This window comes from Apium graveolens, chromosome 4 (genome assembly GCF_009905375.1).
Source record: "Apium graveolens cultivar Ventura chromosome 4, ASM990537v1, whole genome shotgun sequence".
NCBI classification, from domain to species: domain Eukaryota; kingdom Viridiplantae; phylum Streptophyta; class Magnoliopsida; order Apiales; family Apiaceae; genus Apium; species Apium graveolens.
In genome coordinates, this window is record NC_133650.1 from 129,268,889 (window position 1) to 129,292,947 (window position 24,059).

The 24,059-nt window shown below is 36.3% G+C and overlaps 1 protein-coding gene across 5 annotated transcripts; it reads right to left on the minus strand.

Annotated features, from left to right (window-relative positions):
- Positions 1-15,399: 15,399 nt before the first annotated feature.
- Positions 15,400-23,444, minus strand: LOC141719731 (kinesin-like protein KIN-8B). Of its 5 annotated transcripts, none has more exons than XM_074522107.1 (17): positions 23,076-23,444; positions 22,875-22,946; positions 22,658-22,774; positions 21,974-22,062; positions 20,783-20,927; positions 20,595-20,690; positions 19,886-19,977; positions 19,610-19,711; positions 19,357-19,503; positions 19,141-19,291; positions 18,261-18,323; positions 17,948-18,184; positions 17,307-17,411; positions 17,119-17,232; positions 16,301-16,610; positions 16,011-16,195; positions 15,400-15,840 (listed from the first exon to the last, which is right to left on the minus strand). In XM_074522107.1, exons 1-17 carry the CDS (start codon positions 23,121-23,123, stop codon positions 15,595-15,597), a joined length of 2,319 nt encoding a protein of 772 aa, XP_074378208.1. In that variant the 5' UTR covers positions 23,124-23,444; the 3' UTR covers positions 15,400-15,594. The 5 variants fall into 5 exon arrangements, with proteins under 5 accessions (XP_074378208.1, XP_074378206.1, XP_074378207.1 ...); XM_074522105.1 differs by having other exon boundaries at positions 16,011-16,610; positions 23,076-23,162; positions 23,254-23,443; XM_074522106.1 differs by having other exon boundaries at positions 16,011-16,610; positions 23,076-23,172; positions 23,254-23,443.
- Between the last annotated feature and the right edge of the window lie 615 nt (positions 23,445-24,059).

Sequence of the window (24,059 nt, forward strand, 5' to 3'; positions counted from 1 at the left end):
CTAAGTTCCCCCATCATACTCATTTGATATCTTGACTGCATCAGTTTGGCAAACTTCTTGCAAAGTTTGTCATTTGTAGAACCAAAAATGATATCATCAACATATATCTGCACCAAAAGTAAGTCATTTCCATGGTTGAGGTAGAACAGTATTTTGTCAATAGTTCCTCTGTTGAATCCACTTTCCAGAAGAAACTTAGCTAATGTCTCATACCATGCTCTTGGAGCTTGCTTAAGGCCATAAAGTGCTTTATCAAGCCTGTAGACATGATTTGGAAGTTTGAGATCTACAAAGACTGGAGGTTGTTCAACATATACTTCCTCTTCCAATTCTCCATTAAGAAAAGCACTTTTCACATCCATTTGAAAGACCGTAAACTTTTTGTGAGCAGCATAAGCCAAAAATATCCTTATGGTTTCCAATCTAGCAACTGGTGCAAATGTTTCATCATAATCAATTCCCTCATGTTGAGAATATCATTTTGCAACCAGCCTTGTTTTATTCCTTGTAATTATGCCATCACTATCAGTTTTGTTTCTGAACACCCACTTTATACCAACAACAGATCTGTTCTTTGGTCTTGGCACTAGGGTCCAGACTTTATTTCTTTCAAATTCATTTAACTCTTCCTGCATTGCTTGCACCCAATCAGCATCTTGAAGAGCTTCTTCCACTTTCTTTGGTTCAGTCTGGGAATGAAAAGAATTATAGAGGCATTTATTTGAAGTAGTTGTTCTAGTTTTGACACCTGCATCAGGATTTTTAATAATTAAGTCAAGTGTATGTGTTTTAGTCCACTTCCTTGCAGATGGAAGATTTTCTCTAGAACTGGATGCTCCCCCATGATCCATGCTGTCTTCATCAACATTTTCTGATGCTCACCCTGAAATTATGCTCTCTGATTTGGATTCTTCAGAATTTAAGTTTTCAGAATTATCAGAACTTGGCTTATCAGAACTTGATGAATCAGAACTTGAAGAGCCAGTTGTAGGTTCCGATGCTTCTTGAGATGTGGTTGGATCTTCAGTATGCTCCCCCTGTACAGGTGCATCTTCCTTTGGCGTAGTCACCACAGTTTCAATAACATCAGAGTTTGATCCATCAGAGTTTGCAGATTCAGGATTTAGAATGTCAGGATTTACAGTATCAGAATTTAAATCTTCATTTTCAAATCTCAGCTGATCATGATCATTGAAATCTTCAAGTCCCGTAATCTTCTTATCATCAAAAGAGACATTGATAGATTCCATAACCACCCTTGTTCTCAAGTTGTAGACTCTGAAGGCTTTTGTGGAAAGTGGATATCCAACAAAAATTCCTTCATCAGCTTTTAGATCAAATTTGGATAGTTGTTCAGGATGAATCTTAAGAACAAAATACTTGCATCCAAATACATGAAAATACTTCAGATTTGACATCTTTTTCTTCACCATCTCATATGGTGTATTTCCATGCTTGTTAATGAGTGTTGCATTCTGAGTAAAACAAGCAGTCTGCACAGCTTCAGCCCAAAAATAGGTTGGTAGCTTTGCTTCATCAAACATAGTTCGTGCAGCTTCAACATGAGTTCTATTCTTTCTTTCAACAACTCCATTTTGTTGTGGAGTTCCAGGAGCAGAAAATTCCTGCTTGATTCCATGGTCTTTGCAGAACTCTTCCATGATCAAATTCTTGAACTCAGTGTCATTATCACTTCTTATGATCTTCACAGAATCTTTGACCAATTTATCCAGTTGATTGACATGATCAATCAAGATAGATGCAGTTTCACTTTTTGTGTGCAAGAAATACACCCATGTGTATCTGGTGAACTCATCCACTATGACCATAGCATATTTCTTCTTTGCAGTAGATATGACATTCACTGGACCAAATAGATCAACATGTAGTAGGTGATAAGGCTCAAGAATTGATGATTCAGTCTTGCTCTTGAATGAAGATTTTCTTTGTTTTGCCTTCTGACATGAATCACAAAGGCCATCAGGAGCAAATACTGATTTTGGCCGTCCTCTCACAAGATCTTTCTTGACTAGTTCATTTATATTGTTGAAATTTAGATGAGAGAGTTTCTTGTGCCAATCCCAGCTTTCTTCAATTGATGCTCTACTTAACAGAAAGATTGCAGAACCATTAGTACTTGTTGAAAGCTTGGCTTCATAAATGTTACCATGCTTGTATCCTTTCAGAACAACTTTGCCTGTAGATTTACTTACAACTTCACAGTGTTCTTCAAAGAAATCCACATGATAACCTCTATCACAGATTTGACTAACACTGAGCAGATTGTGTTTAATCCTAAGACCAGAGCTACTTTCTCAATGATGACATTCCCAAGATTGATATTGCCATATCCCAGTGTTTTTCCAATGTTGCCATCTCCATAGAAACACTTGGGCCAGCTTTCTCCACAAAGTCTGATAGCAGGGCTTTATTTCCAGTCATATGTCCTGAGCATTCACTGTCCAGAACAAGGATGTTTTTCCTGTTGCCCTGCAATCACAAAGACCACTAATGATTAGTTTGAAGAACCCATACTTGCTTGGATCCTTTGGCCTTTTTAAGTTTGTTAACATTTGCAGCGGATTTATCATAAGAGTTTATGTTAACAGTTTTCTTATCAGAATTTAGAGTATCAGACTTTGTATCAGAACTTATACTAGAAGGAACAATGCTAACTTTCTTTAAAGAAGGTTTTATTTGATAATTATCATAGTACAAACTATGATATTCCTTACAAGTATAAATGGAATGCCATAAAATATCGCAATGAAAAAAAGGATTTTGTGGCCTATATCTAACAGACTGACTCTTAATTCCTGACTTTGAAGGTAAGGAATTTATGTTCTTATTCTTCCTGCAAAAAGAAACCAGATGGTTAGAACTTCCACAGTTATGACATGTTTTTCTAGGAGCATTAGGAACAGGCTTATAATCATTGCTTTTATTCACACCTTCATTTCCATTCCTATTTTTCCTAGGTGACTTTACCTTGTTTATATTCTTAACATCTTTCAGCTTATGTTTAAGCTGCTTCTTTGTCATTAAGCCTACGTTTACTTCAGTTGGCTTTTCCTGTTTTAGTTTGTCAAAAGTTAATTCCTCTTTAACTTCTGATTTCTCAGTATCAGACTTTACAACTACAAACTTAACAGGTTTTACCTTTGGCTTTTGTTTAACAAATATAGGCTTAATTTCTACAGTTCCTTTATCATTCTTATCATCTCCATAACCTAAGCCCTCTTTCCAGTTTCCACTACTTAACAAATTCTGAGTTGTTCTACCAGAGTTAGTCCAAGTCCTGATAATCTCTCTTTCCTTTTCTAATTCAGTTTTTAGAGATTCATTCATTTTAAGTACTTCATCCCTAACATAGAAAGCATCATCTCTATCTTTCTGAGTTTGATGGAACATGACTAACTCTTTTTCTAAATAATCATTCCTCTTTTTACAAGCAAGATTTTCAGAAGTTAATCTTTCACATGTTAAAGTTTGATCTCTATAACTAATGAAGATGGTTTTAAGATATCTTCTCAACTCATTAATATCATCAGTATGAAAGACATAAGTAGTTTGAGGTACCTTTAACTCAGCAGCATCAGAACTGCTATTAGCATTTGCCATCAAGGCATAGTTCTCCTCACTTTCATAATCTGAAGTGTCTGTCCAGCTTTTCTTCTTTGTGACAAGAGTCTTGCCTTTGTCACTCTTCACTTTCTTGCAGTCAGGAGATATGTGGCCTTTCTCACCACAGTTGTAGCATTTGACATTTTTGTAATCTCCTTTGTCAGACTTCCCTCCTTTGCCTTCAGATTTTCTTAAACTCTTCTTATCAAAACTTGCACCTTTCCTGGAAAATTTATTTCCCTTCCTGAACTTTCTATATGCAATCCTTGTGATTTCTTTCACCATAAGAGCACACAGCTTCATCATCTCTTCATCAGCATCCATCTCAGGCAAGCTTTCAGTTTCTGAGTCATCATCACTATCAGAACTTGATGACTCAGTATCAGACTTTGTGATGAGCGCTTTTCCCTTGCCTTTCCTTGAGGTAGCTGCTTTGGGGGACTCTTCCTCAGCCTTAAGAGCAACTGTCCTTGACTTTCCTCCTTTCCTCTTGCTTCTTTGTTCCATATCAAGTTCATGAGTCTTGAGCATCCCATAAATTTCATCAAGAGTTGTTTCTTCAAGATTATATTTGTCTCTTATAATTGTGGCCTTCAAATCCCAACTTTCAGGAAGAGCTAATAGGAATTTAAGGTTTAAATCTTCAAGATCATACTCCTTATCAACTAATGACAAATCATTCAAGAGTTTGACAAACCTATCATATAAATCAGTCAATGACTCATTAGGCTTTAAGTCAAAGTGTTCATACTCTTGAGTGAGTATAGTCTTCCTATTTTTCTTAATCAAATCAGTTCCCTGACATCTTGTCTCCAAGGAATCCCATATCTCCTTTGCAGTCTTGCAGTTAATTACCCTATTTGACATTACATTATCAATGGCACTATGCAGCAAGTGTCGTACCTTAGCATCCTTAGCAATTGATGCGATATCTTCAGCAGTGTAATCACTCTTCTCCTTTGGTACAGACTTTGTTACTTCACCTGCAACTACAACTGCGAGTTTGGTTGGATTATGAGGTCCTTCATTGATTCTGTCAAGATATTCTGGATCTATAGCTTCCAGAAACATAGTCATCCTCACCTTCCATATGGGGTATTCAGATGGTTTCAGTATGGGAACTCTAATAGCCTCATATCGACTATAAATTTGTGTCTTTGACGGTTCTTCAGTTTTGGTGGGCTTGGTTGGAGTTTCTGCTTCAGACATGATTGTTTTTGGATCTTAAACTGTTTGTGTGTTAACAGATAGGCTCTGATACCACTTGTTAGGTCACACACACTGTAGAAGGGGGGTTGAATATAGTGAATAGCACAATCAAATCGAATTCAAAGAACACAAGTAACAGAAAATAAACTTTATTAAACTCTATTATAATGTGGAACTGTCCTCTCTCAGTGATGAGCAAATATTACGAGAGCTGCTAGGGTTACAATGAATATTATTCTCGATAATGATAACACGTATAGTGTAAACCCTATGTCTGTGTTTATATACTACACAGTTACAAGATAATCGCTAATTGATATGGAATATAATTCTGCTTCCTAAAATATATCAATCAGTTATCTTTTCTTCCAAGTATTCTATTCTTCATAGAATTCTTTCTTCATGCATATCTCTTCTTTCGTTTATCTTGATCTTCTTTCCTTTCAATCAGCCGCCTTCCTTATCTGAAAGTCTTCTTAAGTCCTGATATTATCTCCTGATAACTTAAGTTCTGACAACTTAAGTTTTGACTTCAGTATAAGTGCTAATATCCAGTTAAGTACTGATTTGTCCTGTTAGTTAAGATCTGAAAACTAAACACAAATCATCATTAGACATGACATCAAAAATATATCAAACAACCCCCCCCCCCCCGAGATGCTGACCTTCATCAACTCGCCCATCCCCTTTGCTATGTGGGGAATGGATATACTGGGGCCTTTCCCCATGGCCACGGCACAAAGGAAGTTCCTGATTGTAGCCATTGATTATTTTACTAAGTGGATTGAAGCCAAGCCTTTGGCCAAAATCACAACTAAGCAGGTTGCACAATTCCTGTGGGAAAATATCATGTGCCGGTATGGAATTCCCCGCATCCTAATCACTGACAATGGAACACAATTCAACAATGAGGAATTCAAGAAGTATTGTGAGGAGAATGAAATTGAGTTACGATTCACCTCTGCGGCTCACCCGCAAGCCAATGGCAAGCGAAAGTGGAGAATCGTATAATCCTTGATGGACTAAAGAAGAGGATCGAGAAGTCGAGGAATAACTGGGTGGATGAAATACTCCCAATACTATGGGCCTATAGAACTACCTTTAGAGTCACGACTGGAACAACTCCCTTCATGTTAGCATATGGGGCAGAAGCAGTTGTTCCTGTAGAGATATCACATTCCTCCCCCAGGATTCAAGCTTTCAATGCTGAGGAAAATGAGGAAGGACAAAGGTTAGCCCTGGATCTAATTAATGAAATGCGAGATGAGGCACATGCGAAGATAGTGGAATATCAGAAAAAAGCTTCATTCTACTACAACCTAAGGGTTAAAGAAAGGTTCTTCAAACAGGGTGACTTAGTCTTAAGGAAGGTGGAAGCTTCTGGTGTAGGGAAGAAAGGGGAGCTTGCCCCAAATTGGGAAGGGCCATACAAGGTCAAGAGTGTTCAAGGTAGAGGAACCTACAAGCTTGAAACTATGGATGGTTTTGAAGTCCCGAGAACTTGGCATGCACAAAACCTGAAGATTTACTATGTGTGAAACGGTTGAGCACGATTCTCACTTGTCAAGATGACAAGTAGGTTGAAAAGCACCTTGAAGCTTTGCTAGCTTAGGATTTACATGTTTTAGTTTTATTTTGAGGTTTATTAAGACTTATGTAAGGGATGAATCCCAACAATTGGTGAAATTCAGAAAGTTTTCGAGATATGTTTAAGTCTTCGTGGCATGGCAAGTAAACTAAGTACATAAGACGAAATCATAAAGTTCGATAAATAAAAGTAGTTCGAATAAATAATACAAAGTCTGATAAATAAAGTCTCAAAGACAAGATAAAATAAATAAGCCACGCAGGGCTAAAAAAGCTCTAAGGAGCAGAGGTGCCCTCGGCATCCATATCATCATCTCCTCCGCTCTCGCTGGAAGTCTCTGTCATCTCGGAGGAGGAGGAGCTATCATCTGCAGCAGGCCTGAAAGATGACTCGGGAGGAGGAAGAAGCGGGTCCTAAGGGATACGATCTGAGACAACTACTCGGGTACGAAACCTCTGCAGCAAAGCCTCGTCATCAGGGAAGACATAGTCCACCGGGTTAATATCAGGACAGGCCTCGTTCACGGTCCCAAAGGCTGTTTCCCAACCAGTCCTAAAAACCTAGGAAATACTGAGTCGTTCCTCACCCTCATGGATTGGTTAAACTCCTCCGAGTCCAAGTAATTATTGATCGCCTTATCTTTCTCGGCCCGTAGCACCACCAGTTCAGCGTTGGACTCGCCGAGCTCCTCCTCCTTACGCTTCAACTTCCACTCCAAAGCGGCGTACTTCTTCTGTTGCTTTCTGAGGGCGTTATCCGCTTTATCTGAGGCCCTCTTCCAGGATTCAGCTTCCCTCATAGCGCCTTGGAAGTAGGTGTTAGACTGAAATAAAACAATAAACAGAAATGTAAGGCAAGTGAATGCTACAAGTAAAAAAGAGTACAAACGTAAGAAATAGTCATACCGAGGCTAAGGACTGAGCTCCCATGAGCTTTATCCTCTCCAAGTCAGGAGTAGCCACCACATCGGTGAAGTCCTTGGGAGTTACGCTATGGTAAGACCAATCCCAGGCGTGCTTCGTGGATCCAACCACGGTATCCCCCCGGCGGAATCCCCGGAGAGGCTGAAAGGCGCCCGTAGCAGCAGAGACAGGAGCAACAGTAGTGATAGGGGCACTGTGGCCCTCAGCTCCCTCAGCTGGAACCTCCACCATGGGCTCCTTGTGCTTCCGTAGGAAGCTAGGCTCCGTAGCCTTTCCTCGAGTATCCAGGCCCGCAAGACGGGCCTTCTTCATCCTGGCAGTCTCCTCAACGAGAGGTACGTTATCCTCGTTGATCTCCTTAGCAGCTGCAAAACAAGAGAAAAAACAAGATAAGTGGTGTCAATAATGCATGAAACAAAATAAAAATGAGAAGGGAAGAAAAATACCCTGTTGAGAAACAGAGGATAGCCCCACGTGGATGAGGGAGAACTCCTCTAAAAGAGTCCAGCTGATAGTGGCACCGTCATCCCGAGTAAGCTCCTCATAAATGATAGTTTCCTCGGGGGTTAAATGAATGGATTTGAGGCTACCATCACTAACCTTCCCAAAAGAAGATCTGAAGAGGGTGCCCCAGTCACCATTCTCCCACCTTAACCCGACAAAACTATTCCTCCAATTTTGGTTATTGTCGGGAATGGAGGCGTTGTTAAAAATATGCTTACACTTGGGCCTTTGTTTAACATAGACTCAACCACAATTACCAGAAGAACTGTTGTAACATTGAAAAACCTTCCTAAAACAGCTACGGATAAGGGAAAACCTCCCCTAAGACAACAAACCATAAAACATAAAATGTTCTTCCAAGCGTTTGGAGGAAGCTGGCATGAGTTTATTTGTAAATCAGCTAGAAGGTGAGGAATGAAGGGATGAAAAGGAAATCTAAGCTCAGCATCAAGGGCATCTGTGTAAATAAAAAGAGTATCGGGTTTCCAGTGGCAAGTACGATCGCCACCAGAAACTGGAACTAGCCTAAGGGGAGGAAGAACGTTATAACGTGCATTTAACTTATCATAATCTATATTGTGCCAAGTGTTGCAATGATTAAAAGAGTCGAGATGAGCAGTGGAGGGATATTCGTCCCCCCTAGTATTAATCATATCAATCAAAGACATGTAAGAAGAGCGGATCTCGACATCCTTACCTCGTTTTGAAGTCGAGGCAATCTTGGCCGCTCTCTCAGCACCTTTGTCTGCCATTAATGGAGAATGAGAAAAGCTTGGAAGCTTGGAAGAAGGCCGAAAAAGTTTTGAAGGCTGGAGAGTGTTGAGAGGAGAGTAGAAATTTGTGGAGAGTAAAAAGTTGTGGAGAGTGGAAATGAGAAGTGTGAGATCACACCCCCCACACCTCACTCTTATATAGCCCCTGGTAGGGCAAATTGGGCCTCAAAAAAGCCCATTTGGGCCCAAAAATAGAACATTCTGGAAGAATCCAGAAATAAAACTTAAAATTAAATAAATTTTAAGTGAATTATGGAAGAATCCAGAAAGAGCCCTAGGAATTTTAGAAGATTCTAGAATTGGGCTTAAAAAGTAAGGCCCAACCCAAATTTTATTGGGCCTGTGGATATGAAAAGCCCTGTAAGGGTCCATGACTGAAAATTCATGAACCCAAATCTTTGGACCTAAAAAGTACGAAGCCCGGTGAAGGGCCCAAATGTTTGAATTGAAGGACAAAGGCCCATTTAGGTCAGGGAAAAGCCCAGCTCGAGGCCCAAACCCAATATTTTTTCAAAGAGAATGGGCCCAAAGGAAAAGCCCAGGTTATATATGGATAAAAATATTTTTTGAAAAAGAAGGGGGAGAGAAAATTTTCCTGATCCAATTCGATCAGGATTGTTATTCAATTCCTAGTCGAAAGAGTCTCGTCGAAAATTCCTTCGATCAGAAGATAATGCCCCTTTATTCGGTCAGAATTTGATTAGTAAGAAAGATCCTGACCGAAAATAGGTCAGGATTCTAATTAAAAATTCTTGACCCACAAAAAGGTTTTTCGACCAGAAAATAGACCAGACTCCTGCTCGAAAAGTTCTGCTCGAAAATACTGTCGACCATAATGAAATGGAGGCATATTTCGGTCAAAAAACAAGGAATCCTGACCGAAAGGATTAAAATTCATGCTCAATATATATATATAGTATAAATCCTGGTCGAAATTCGACCAGGAATGAGCTCGAATAAATCCTGCTCGAAACCCTGTCGACCAGGGCATATTGATGGATAATTCGACCAGGATCCTGGTCGAACAGGATTCCTGGTCGAACCAGGTATTAAAAAAAAGAAGAAAAAATGAGGGAAGAAAAATCCTGAAAAAATAAGAAAGTCAAGAAAATTCCTTAAAATATTTCCAGAAAATGTAAATATTTTCAGAAAATGAGGAATAAATCCAGAAAATTAAGAATAAATCCCATAATTAAGGGAAAAATCCATAAAATTAAGGATAAATCCCAGAATTAAGGGGAAAATCCTGAAAATTAAGGATAAATCCCAGAATTAAGGGAAAATCCATAAAATTAAGGATAAATCCCAGAATTAAGGGAAAAATCCAGAAAATTAAGGAAAAATCCCAGAATTCAGGAAAAATTCCTGGAAATTAAGATAATTCCTAAATAATAGGGATAAAGGCAAATCGTTGTAAATGTGTAGGTCGCTCCACACTTTACGCAAAAACGATACCCTGTAAGGGAACAAATGAACTTAACTTTTGTGAAACCTGGTTACTGTTTCCCAAAAGTTGGGGGCAAATGATAGAGAATAAATAAATCCTGATTACGTAATTAATGTTGCATTAATTACACATGACTTGGGCCACGAAGCCCAATAAGAATATGTATGACATTCAGATCAAAAAGGTTAACACATTGATCAGGCCTGATGGACCAGATCAGGCCTGATGGAACAAATAAGGACCAGATTAGGCCTGATGGAACAAAGAAGACCCAAAACCCTGAATATTAATTAATTTCATAATTAATTAATAAGGGATAAGTCAGCTGATAAGATGAGTCCTAGTGGAGAAATAAATCCTTGTAGATTGGCTTTCAAGGAACCTAGTGGGATAAGGAATCAGCTTCCTACCTCTTAGGACTCCAAAGTCTATTCTACTTCTAAGACTTGCCCACCAAGTCTCCTAACCCAAGTCCAATTCAAGGACTCCCAACATCTATATAAGGGGCCTCACCCAACAAATCAGAACTACGTTTTTTGACTTGATCCTTGGCAATCGGCAAGATACGTAGGCATTTTGTTAAGGCAGACCGAGTCACGAAACACAAGAGCAGTCAAATCGAGCCTCGAAACTCACGTTCCTTAGTAATAGATACAGCAGTTATTATACCTTAGTTTTTGATCCATAACATTTGTCAAACCATATATTTAGTTAATCCTAATGATATTTGTCATTATATTCTTTTATGTTCTTTTAAAAAATTCAACAATATCAAAAATAAAAAATCCAAATGTATCAAAAATAAATTATATAAAGATTTTGTTGAATCGTAAAAATAATCGTCAAAATACATATTCAGTCAATTCTACTGACATTTATCACTATATTCTTATTCATTACTTTTTGTACTCTTTTAAAAAAATTCAACAATTATGTATAAAAAATAAATAGTATAACATTGTGTCAATTATAAGTATTAAACTTCTTATTTGTTATACCATTACTTTAGTAAAACGGTCGTATAACACTAAATTTATAAGGACACTAGAAAAGAAGGCAAAAACAAGATGATAGTGGCTGTAAAAATTATTTGCATAAAGGTTAACATCAATAACACTAAAAATGCAGATGTAAGTAAAATAAATATATATTTTCGTAAGTTTTTAAAATGTAATGAATAATATTTTAAATTACCAGGCTAATACGAACAATTCTTAACAAGGCGGCAAAAGATCGCTCACCGACTCAGAGTTTCTTAATTATCTGTCAATTTTAGAAGGTTGATCAACCACTTAAATATATTTTAAAATATTACTAAAATATATCACATTTTATACAGAGCGCATTAATGTCTCCCTTACTAAAAAATATCTTATAAAGCGTAATAATTTCTCTCTTGGACTCGATTTATAAAAATCAAAATATCTTAGAAATCAGAGTTTGCAATCAGGGTTTACAGAATGGAAGAGATCAGAGTCTATGAAGGCTATCAGTATTTGACATATCAGAGTTTATATCAGCATTTTTTCACCAGCATCTGTCAAGACTGATTTCCCGGAAGTAATTGATTCTCGCTAGAAGACTTTGATTCACAGAGGTATGTCGGTGTGGGACATTACTTATTGTAACAATCAATAGTTGGATATGTATTAGGATTCCTTATTTATGTATATCATATCAACTGATTGTGTAACTGTACAGTATATAAGCTTAGAATAGGTTAATAATATATGTGTCATGCATTGTTCTATCATACACATAACTTAGCAACATCTGTTCATAATTTGAGAGAGTATTGTAATCAGTTATATCCATTAATATAAAAATTATTCTTACCTAGTTGAGTACTTTATTTCGAATTAATTGTTATAGTTGTACTCATCCCCCCTCTATAGTTGATTTAAGGCTTAACAATTGGTATCAGAGTTTGTTGTTGACCCACAAACAGTTTAAGATCCAGAAAATAATCATTAATGGAAAACTAAGAAACTCAACATAATCCCCCACCACCACCAGCCATAAACCAAATCAACCACATCATGAGCCGATATGAGGTTGCCAAGGTTCCAATATTGAAGATTAATAAATATCCAATCTAGAAAGTCAAGATTGTTATGTGTCTGGAAACAACAAATCCTGAATATCTGAACATGGTTTATGATGGTCCTCACAGGTCTATGAAACTGGCTTTTGCAGTTCCTAGTCAAGAGGAAAAGATGGTTGGCAAGAATAAAAAGGATTATAATTTTGAGGATCTTTCATCTATTATGAAAGATGCAAAAGTTAGACATCTATTGCATAGCAGTCTAGACAGTATCATGTCTAATAGGGTGATTGGATGCAAAACTGTCAAAGAAATTTGGGACACTTTGGAGGTTAAACGTCAAGGCACAACTGCTATCAAGAAGAACAGAAGAACAATGCTCACTCAGGAGTATGAGCTCTTTGACTCAAAAGCTGATGAGTCTTTGACTGAAATTTATGACGGATTTCAGAAATTGATGAATGATTTGTCATTGATTGACAAAGAATATGATCAGGAAGATTCAAACTTGAAGTTTTCTTGCACTCCCTGAAAAGTGGGACTTGAAAGTCACATCAATAAGGGATAACTATGATCTTGAAGACACATCTCTAGATGAGATCTATGAAATGTTGAAAAATCATGAACTGGAGATGGACCAGAAAAGCTTTAGAAAGATGGTCTTCAAGGACTTCAAAAAAAGGAAAAAAATAGAAAAGGCTCCAGTTCCTCAAACTCTAATAGGAGGAATTACATGAAGAATGGGGAGAAGGAGTCAAGGTCTGGGAAAATTGACAAGTTAAAGATTAAGTGTTACAATTATGATGGAGTTGGGCACTTTGCAGCTGACTGTTGAAAGCCAAAAGCTGAGAAGAAACAAGTCTTGATCACAAAGAAAAAAAGAATCTGATGAGGGTGTCAACTAATGCTGATAGTGAAATTGAGGCTCCTGAGATGCATGACGGTACCTCAAACTACGCTTACTTTTGATACTGATTATTAAGGCTATTTCTTAAAACTCTGCATGTTAGTTATAGGGATCAAACACTTGAAAATGCAAGGATCAGAATTGAAAAATCTGACTTAAAGAAGAGAAACGATCACCTAGAAGTTAAGTTGGTTTTCATGTTTGAAATTCAAAAAGAAAGAGATGATGTTGTATATGTTAAAGATAAATTATTAGAAAAAACATGTTTATCTTGAAAAGGAATTATCTAAAGAAAGAGAAGTTATTAAGTTTTGGACTAATTCAGGAAAATCAACTCAGAGTATAATAGAAAGTGGTTGTTGGGGATCAGGATTAGGTTATGCTAATAAGTTTAATTTTGATGAATTAAATGAAAAAGAAGCTAAGCAGGTTAAACCAATAAATGTTGATAAAAAGGTAAAACTGAACAAGTCTCAATTAAAACCTGTTAAGTTTAATTTAAGCGTTGATACTGTTAAGTCACTAAATGAGAAAGATTCAACATCATCACCTAAGTCAAGTTTAAATATTTGATAAGTGTGAACAAGTTCATACTAAGTCAATGAATATTGGTTTAACGACTCAAAAGCAGTTTAAGCAAAAATTGAAGGAAATAAATATTAAAAACAAGGAAAAATAGTCTAGAAACAAAAATGGAAAAATGGGTGTTAATAAGGATAATAGATATAAACTCATGCGCCTAGAAAGGCTTGTTTAAATTGTGGTAGTATTAATCATCTTGCTATTACTTGCAGGAAGAATAAAGCGATAAATATTGTTCCTCCTAAATCAGAGTTTTGGAATAGAACATTTAGATATAAACCACAAAATTCTTGTTTTTATTGCGGTAGTGTTTGGTATTTCATTTACACATGTAGAGAGTATCATAGTTTGTATTATAATTATTATAAACTGAAACCCTCTTTAAATAAGACAAAAGATATTTCTGCATGTGTAAACTCTGGTATTAAGAATGTTAGCATAAATTCTGATGTAAAGACTTCTGGTGTATATGTTAACAAACTTTAAAAGGCGAAGAATCCAAGCAAGTCTGGATCCTTAAAAACACTAATTAATTTTGATATTTTAGTGTTTTAATGTCCGAGATTATGGAAATGCAGGTTTTTTTATGATTTTGATTTAGTGATAAAGATTTCCATGGCGTCGAATTTACGATTAATTTCTAAAAAATCTGCGAGAGTGCATATATATATATATATACATTCTTATCATTTTTAAGAAATCATTTAGTTGTCTCTTCAAGAATGAGGATTCAACAACAATTTATTTAAATATTTGTTCAGTTTCGATCATATTGTAAATACCATTATTGAATTCATTCCCATTGAAGATTAGTTTTAGGGTATATCCGGAATTATTAAAACAGAGATAAAGAGATCTCCGATTGGTTTATTTAAAAGCAACTTGCAAGTAAGTTGAACATGTTTGTGTTGTACTTGCTAAGAATGCCACGTTAATATGATACTTTTACTTTGTGACAAACTCTCAAAAAGTATCATAATAAACAAATTAGCTTGTTACTTATATAATAGCAATATACTACTACCACAAATGTTCACACATCGGACTCACGATGATCAAATCGATCAAATCGGACTTGCAAGTAAGCTGAATTGATAACATCATAATAATCGAATTAACTTGTTATATATTAGCAATATACCCCTCTCACAAATGATTTGGGATAATTATCAACAATCACTCTCTTCACACATCATAATCGACAATGATCGAATCGGTCATTTAATTATGTGATTCAGCTCTCTTTGACTGGCCTTTCTAACTCCCCTAAACCCATACCGGAAGGCCCATCTACTGAAACTTTGATCCCATCGGCGAGAGAAGGAAAGTACTTATTTGGTGTGGACCTAAACATTCATGCAAGAACTGCAAGTAATATACAAAGCTTCGTCAAAGTGAAGGAAGCTTTGCACGAACCAGATTATTGCAGGCTGCATACAGTCGTACACAGATACTCCCAGTTACAAGCAGTCCCACTTTTTTATTGTACAATTTTAGCCAATCAGGTAAAGCATTCTTAGTGACTGTTAAGTTTTAAGTTTTAACCCATATCGATACTCGAAACTTCTTCTTGTTATCAAAACTTTTTACTGTAGTTACTAGTTACTGGTTTGTATTTGGCCCTCCCTTGCCAGTTACCCTCTCATAACTTGCTAGTTGCAAGTATCACAATAAAGAAAGAGATAGTTTGTCCTCATCAACGAATCCCCATTACTTCGAAAATGTAAAAGTGTAACTAAACAGCAACTTAGGAATATTCTTAACATATAACAGTTGTGTCATTTTCCTGCGGAGACCTTTTAAAATATGTAACGGATTTGATACCCACCTTTAGCTAAACTATCATAAATGTTCGACCATGCTAAAAACATGTACATTTGCTACAAAAGAGAGGATCCTAGGAGAAGAGACGGAATGTTACAAGTACTAGGCTTTATGTAGAACTCGAGGAGCGAGAATCAAAGGTAGGAACTGGGACATTGATGAGATATATTTACCTAGAACTAGCATATGACGGTAGAACCTGAGGCATATTTGACAGGATTTGAGGAGCAGAGTTTGGAAATATATGGCTAGACTTAGTCGTAGTGGGGACTTGTTCTTTCGGGTTGGATATAATCCGACCATGTGGAGACCAGCCTTGATACATCATCAATCCACCATCTGAGCCATGGTTGGCACTGGCTCCAGCATCATAAATCTCATGAGGTGGTTGTGTTGTGATGCTAGTCATGGACTTCTGCACAAGTATAACGAAATTTAGTATTGCAACATTGCCACTACTAAGGAACAAGGAAAATGAGATGTTATAAAATGTTGGCAAAAACTGGAGCAAAGAACAAGCAAGCTGCTCTACAAGCCACTAATCTTTAGAAGGAGCATGCTACAGATTAAATTTTTGTTGCATACCTTCTGGTGCTGCCAGAAATCAGATTTAAAAGACGAAGTTTGTGAGGGGCTTCCACTGTAAGATGACGACATAGTTCTCATGTGTTGGTGTACATCATGCAAATCTCGAGTGTATTTGTAAGGTGTCCCGGACTCTGGACTTGCATCGTGGAGACAGCGTTTATCACTCTTCCTTGGCCTTATCACTGCAGATGAAGAGCTATCCCTAGTCATGTAATAATATGAACTGTGGTGCTCCTCTCTGCAAATTGTATGAGGCATGTGCGAATTTTCTTTGGAAAATGACCTACCACTAATGTCTTCAGTTCGTTGAAAGGTGCTAGATGATTTAGAAACGGATTGTGTCCTGGAGGGAGAATAGGGTAAAGAAATATAGCTTCCTGTATTTTGTGATTGCTTGCTATCTGACAACCCGTGGTAAGATGTTATTGTTGCATCTTCTATTAATATCCCTTGCTTAGCAGCAGCCTCTAATATCTGTTTCTCGTCAAGTCCTAAACCCATAAGTACATTCCACATGTTTCTTTGTGTTTCCTGCTGGTTGTAAATGATTTGATCCCTCATTGCCATTTCAAACTGAAGCTCAGTATTAGCCATCCCCTACATGCAGGTTATAAATAATAATCAAACATAAAGAACAAATTAATAGAATCAAGGAGAGGCTTGTTCTATCATCTACCCTGCCACCTTGCCTATATATGTGTTCTGCAGTGGTTATTGTTTTAAGAATAACCAGTTTGATATGGAAAAACATCTTGCATGTGAATTTGCAACATTGTAAAAAATAAACATTAAAGTGTTTTTGTATATCAGTAAATAATTTCTTTTTCCACAGGCCATAGTGTCTTTTTTTTAACTAAGTAATATTTTTTTTAAAAAAAATTTCTGCATGAAACAATCTTTTTTCTCATTCTTATAATAATTTTACAAATATGAGTTATGCAATAAACATATTTAATAATAATATGCTAAATTAGTTCTAAGGTTCTAAGAAAAAGTTAAGTTCTAAGTGAAAATTGCCCGATATATATCTACTGTATGCGTGTGATAAATATTACTCTATAGTCTATAGTAGACAGGTATACTGTAATTTTTAAACATGGTTTACCAGGAGTCTATATTGACTTAGAATGCGCAAGTAGGTTTTATTTCCATTATTGCTAATGGCTTCCTCGATCATCTCTTGTAGTTGACAACGCCGCTTTTCATTTGCTTCAATTTCCTGCAAAAAAACGAATTAGCCCCACCTTAAAAAGAAGACTGGAGCAGAACATATAGCAACAAGTGAAAATTTACTCGTTGGTAATTGAAGTCAGCTTCGTCGTTGTCACGGATATTGTCAAGAACTACTTGTCTCCTTAACCCAAATGCCTGCACAACTGCTCCATCACTTTCAGTGCCCTGTAATGGAAATTGGAACTGTAGCATAAGCATAAAATTGCTGAAAACAAATGTCACATTGAAAAGATGCAGACATTTTAGAAATGCGACCATAGGGAGAGAAAAATCTAAGAGGCAAAGACAACTGAGTGATACATTACGAAGTTCATTTTGTGAAAATTTCAAAAGTCATATAGTTCAGAAGTACAACGAAAATGGGAGCAGCTCCAGACTTTCAGGTTGCCCCTTCAGTAATGAGTACATAAAAAATACTTCTGAATGGTAAAGGAGGATGCAGTACCTAAATTCAGAGCACTATATTCTGAAAACTACAATAATTGTTATCATAGCGCAAGAGTTATATATATGTTAGAAGTGAAGGCTGCATCTTAGAACAAGTTGCTTCTCTTTTTTAAAATATCACAATTTACTTTAGATTCAGTTGTCAAATGACTTCAGATGTACAACAAATGGACCAAGTTAGTATGAGATATGGAAGATCAAACATGATTATGTTAATTATGCCGCAGACAGTACAGCAGGGTACATTTTCAGACCTGCTGTTTGGCAATAGCATCGTCAAGATGTTGGAGTTCAAGGCGATTGCGAAGATTAGTCTCCTCAAGCTCAAATAAGGCCTTCTGTAAATTTATTCGTTCCTGAACATTTTCGGTGGTTTCTTGGCTCAATATATTCAACCAGGAGAGTTCATCATCTGAAGCTTTTTCGGTAGGTTTGGTAATTAGCTGTGACTCCTTTTCTGCTAGTTCTTCCTTTAACCGGCTAACCTCTATCTGCATAATCAAATTTAGTGGTTATTGTTTTATACAGGTATAGGTGACAACAGATGAGAAACACATTCAAAATTACCTGAAGGCTGTCAATCATCCGTTGATAGTCTGATACATGGTTATCGATTGTGCCAATATTTTTCTACAGTTGACCAAAAAAATCATTATAGCTGACAAACAGAATCGATGCAAGTGAGCAATGATCTAAAGGAACTAATAAGCGTTTCGAAACAAGACATTTTACAAGCTTTGAGGAAGAAATTAAATAGCACTATACCGAGTCCAGAAATAGGATTGGCAATGAACTGTTACCATACTCCTCGACATGCACACTCAGAGACTTGGAATGAAGAAATACTATGAGGATACAGATACCACATATTAGGAGTCGATATTAAGTATTAGGCAGTACTAACAATTACACCCGAAATGATGTTGGGTCTTGGTTAATCACTTGCCTGTATGGAACCTATGTAATTGCTAGAGACATAGCTACTACTCTCTACATGTCAGTTCTACTGCAACAGGTGATGTTTCAAATGAATGAAGAGAAGTATTTCGCAACTGTCCAAAATGCCTTCCACAAATCATGTTGGTACTGATTGTTCGTAATTCGCGAAGTTTAAAGGGAAAAGTTTTAGTTAAACTAAAGGTGAATTTATTGTAGAGGGTATACACTTATTAAATGGGTGAATCAGTAGTTCAAACAAACAAAAAAATCTTTAAGAAATGAAAAATGTTGCAAAAAAATATCCATTCTTAAGCAAAGTATCCATAAATTAAGGCAGATAGCAGTACTGGCTGATCTGAACTTGTTTAAAAATGTCTATGGCTAAAACACCAAGTGCGTATAATATATACACAACACGACGTCTATTTTTGCTCAACAAGAAATATAAATGGAATATAAATTTGTACTGAAAAGTCAAATGTATAAGCAACCAGAAAAAAGCTCTTACTTGGATGTGTGTCTTAATTTCTTTTGCTCGGTCTGCATATTTCAATGTGTTGACGGTGTGATGGTACTGACTATGCGCAGGTGATACAGTTGCAATCATGATAGTTTGAGAATTACCACTTAGGCCATCTTTAAGAATCCTTGTCAGTTTGCTGAAATAGATCTGGATATCAGCTAAAATAGTATGTAGAGATCCACTTAATTATTATGAATATACCTATTGCGGTAGGGAACATATGCTAGACCCTTCTTCTGCTGCTTCCCCAAAGCATTTATGCAATTTGCCAAAGCAAGGAGTGAGCGATTAATATTTGCACCATCTCTCAGCTTTTGGCCTCCACTCTGTGTTTCAGAAGCACGTTCACTGCATGACAACTTCATATATTAACGTAATTTTAACCTACACTATCATTTACGATTATAGCTTTAAAGATTACGGAAAAAACAAAAGTTTTGTGGGAATAGTTTACCTGCCAGCAAGATCCACAAGTGCAAGTTTTCCTTTAATAACTTGATTGCAGTATTTGTTTTTTTGTTTTTTCGTCACTGTAATCTCCAAAACTGCATGTGATCTGTTCACAGAATGCCAACATCATGAAATAACAGAAAAAAGGGGGGGTTGTACCTGTATATAAGTAGCACCATAATGCTTTCAAGAGATGCCCTTAGGCTTTAAATATCAGCCTTGAATTGAGACCTTGAGTGAACACGGTTATACTGAAAAGCAATACCAAATGGTCACTTACCGTGAGGATGTCTCATTAGCTTCCGTGCTCTCTGTTTTCCGTCGACTGTTGCCCAGATTTAAAAGTTCTAGAATCCTATCTGCTGAGTTCACCTGCAAAAAAAGTAACAGGTTTTTAAGATTCAAGACACTGATGTTCCTCAAAATTGCAACAGAAAAACACAAAAACATTGCGACTTCAGTGTCAGAATAGGATGAACGGTTTATGCAGTATTGTACAATTTAAAGCTATAAAACAAATGGCATAAAGACAGAGACAGACAAAAGTAGCTTTAATTCATGTACAGGTGATCATGTATCCTAAATGTCTCAATTATAGCCTAAGTGACTATTATTCAGGTCGATATGCACAACTAGGATAAATTAAATTCGTAATGAAATCACTGTGGCCATGTCTGTGTGCACCTACACCTGCACCTGCAGATATTTATGCATATGTATCAAACCAAGTTAGCTTTTACAAGTTATCTCCGAAACAATATGCGTTTGCCAATCAAGTGCAGTCTTGGTGCAAAAAATTAATTTATTGGCATTTGTTGATTCTCTAATCGGCTGATCCTATATACCAAGTTATCACCTTGGAATTGACAGCAATACATATGAGACCTACTGACTATTTTGAAATGAAATCCGTTCCACATCACATGCAAGCAATTTTTGCATTATACAGGCAATATGACATGCGGCTGAATAATACGAATAGACAGAACCTTGATAGATCTAAGTCCAGCAACAATTATCCCATTCTGTGGATCCTCTCTAAGCTCCAAATGACCAGATGACCTTACAAGCAAATCATAGATAACCTGCATCCACACAAAGATAATTAGCCAATTATAAACAAATATTCAATGCAGGAACAATATAGTGAGCATCTTAACAATCATGAATGTCATACTTCATTGTAGACTTCAAGGTAAGAACAAGTCACTTGAACATCATCAGAGCTATTGTCCTTTTTGATGAGATCAAAAATTGTGTGTAGGCTGAGTACCATTAATCCTGGATCATCTCTAGTCCCGACCATTGTATATGTCTTGCCACTGCAATACAGAATACTATTAGGTTTGACATATATATTATTAATACCAAACGGGAAAACAAATTTAAATTACGCATGAAAATGTATAAACAGATCTGTAAGGTCAAGAAATATAGAAAAACAATAAACTGACTTGCAAATTTATCCCCATTAATATCTACACGGAGTGGAGCACTTTTAAAACTGAACTTGCTTTGCTTAATCTAGTTTTGAGTGTTAACATGTAGGTCATGTTCTTGGATCACATCCCGGGGAAACTAGGTTTATCTAGAGTAAGCTATTAAACAACCAAAACGGAACCGCCCATGTATGCCCTCTAAGAACTCTCAAAGAAACAATTTTCTGAAATACGTATCAACCTGGAGTTGAGAGGAGAGGCAAGATTGATATCCAAAACAACAAACTGTTATGCCTTATACAATTAGCAATGCGTGAGAAGGATATGCACTGAGCATGAAAATTTCAGTAATTTTATAATACATGGGAAAATATGCTGCATTGAAAAAGCATATAAGTGATATCAGAAGAAGAGAACCTTGTATTGGGAAGAAATGGGAAAAAGGCAGCTCAGGTCTAGGCCCCTACATATTTTTGCCCATTTCCAGGGTAGAACTATATTAGCTAAGTTAACCATTTGATATATCAAGAGTACGAATGAAATATTGTAATAGTTGCTAAAAATGTAATTGGCAGATAAAAGGCAGGGGAGGGATAAAGATATTCTAGACCCTTATGATTTCTTTATATTTAGACCTTTATTTTATAATTAAAAGAAAAGGCACATTAATAAGGTAAAGTTGGTGCAAAAATTAATCAAACAAATTTGAAACCCCAGACACAAGGAGTTTTCTTGCTTAGGAATTGCAAATTTTAACCTTATGTCTAATATCTCACATAGGTCTATATCTCTCATCGCGTTTCAAGACACATGATTACACATGAATAGAGAGAGTGAAACAGACATAAATAAGCATATCATCACCATTTCATTCAGTAGTTTCTCGGTGTTGAAGGCCTAAGGACAAGGAATGATAAAGTTTGAGGTACCTTCCAGTGGAGCCATAAGCAAATATTGTAGCATTAAGACCTTGGATGACGCCTGCAACTGTAGAAGATATACTTCTCATGTAGACATCCTATATTAAAGTGGACGATCAATTTAATGGCCTGTATAACTGGAATGCAACTGAAAACACACAAAAATCATAAAAGACATATATTATATGTCTTGTGCATATATTCCAATCATCAACCAGATACCATTGACTATGTCCACGGCTAACTTCATGGTCGTCTATAATTTCAGTTTCTCTTCTTGGTAAGTTATTACGAACTCGCTTATTTGCAAATATTTAAGTCGGTCTATGTCTTATGATCCCTGAATAGATTAGAAGTATGGAATCTAAAACTTAACAAAAAAATACTATTTATGAAATGGGACCGAGAACTAGGTAGGTTATGTGGATTGCATATTTTTTTGACATAAATCTGAAATGTTCCGATCTCCACATAATGGGCCAATCGAAATAAACAAAAGAATTATTCATTTTATGACTACTAATAGAGATCAGACGCTCTCTGTATCTCAACATAATCTAGATATACATAACATGAGCCAATAACAAGAATTAATACATTTAAACTTTCTACATAGTTAGGAAATAAATCTATATGTTTTTTCCCTTACGCCCCACAAAGATAAACAAAAAACAGCACAATTTAGAAACAAACCAGATTCTTTGACTCAGGGCCAAACGCATAGTCAAAAGAATATCTACGCTCTTTAGTCCGGTTTTGAATTCGATCAAGGTAGCCTTTAGACAAATCAGGATCCAAAACATGTACCTCCTACCAAATGCCAATTGCACAAAACAAACATTCAAAACACTCAAACTTAATACAACTTTAAACAAGATTTGCTAGCTAGTAACAGTTTAATTATAATTACCTTATCATCATTGACTCTAACAATTTTAAGACCTCGTTCATTCCCTGCTGGTCTCCTACACTTCACAGCAACCTATACGCAACAAATTTCAATTGCAATAAAAATCAAATAGGAGAGAGAGAGAGGGAGGGAGAGAGAGAGAGAGATAAAGAGAGAGAGAGAGAGAGAGAGAGAGAGAGAGAGAGAGAGAGAGAGACTCACAGTAAGAGTAGTAGCTTTCTTAGTAGGAGGAGCTCGAATACTAGGCATAATGATGATTCAACCATTCAAATTGAAGCTCAAATTACACTACAATCAGCTGAAAACCCTAGTTAGAGCTGAGACTCAGAGACTACTACAGTAACTAGGAGGAACAATAAGAGCTCAGAAGAAGACATACAGAGGCATGTTTGTTGAAAGAGGAAATGTCTCGGGAAACACGAGATAAAATTAAATGCAATATGAAACCGATGATTTATTTATAACATCGGAGTATGGAAATTAATTACCGACAAGGAGAAGGAGAGAGAAATGAGGAGGTTTTAGGTTAGAGAAATGAATGCTCGAGTTGAGTTTGTGTTTCTACTTGCTGGTTCTTGTTTGCTTGTGAGCATGGGTGAGCGCGGTGCCGGCGATTTTTTTTCCTCAAACCGCAAACCAAACTGCACATGCGACGCGTACCCTCGAAAACTGCATAAATCACATTACAAAAATGCGGTGCGGTGCGGTGTGGTACGGTTCACTGCGGTTTATATTTTACATGTTCAAAAAAATTAAATAAATACAAAATTTAAATTTAATCAAATTTCCGAAAATAGTTTTGATCAATCATAATACAACATCTTAGTTCACTATAAATACTTGGATTTTGCTTTTGCTAGTGAAAAAATACAAACAAAAGATTTTATAGTTTTTTTTATTTGTCAGAAGATCGTATGATCCATTTGAATTTCTTAATGAATTTAACATATAATTTTAATTCAATAAAGATGTTATGGCCATCTAGTGAAATTCGAACATAAAATGGTTTTTTATGTTACCCGATAGGAATATAAGTATATATATATATATATAAATATAAATATATATATATATTTATATTTATAATATATTAAATATTGCGGTGCGGTTTGAACCGCATTTCAGAATTTAAAACCACAATCCGTACCGCACCGCGCGATTTATTAAAAATTCAAATCACAACCG

Coding starts and splice junctions, on each gene's coding strand:
- LOC141719731 (XM_074522105.1), bottom strand. CDS start 23,123: ATGCCTAGTATTCGAGCTCCTCCTACTAAGAAAGCTACTACTCTTACT. Junction 22,947..23,075: donor AGAAAGCTACTACTCTTACT/GTGAGTCTCTCT, acceptor TGTTGCGTATAG/GTTGCTGTGAAGTGTAGGAG. Junction 16,611..17,118: donor TAAGTCAATATAGACTCCTG/GTAAACCATGTT, acceptor ACCTGCATGTAG/GGGATGGCTAATACTGAGCT.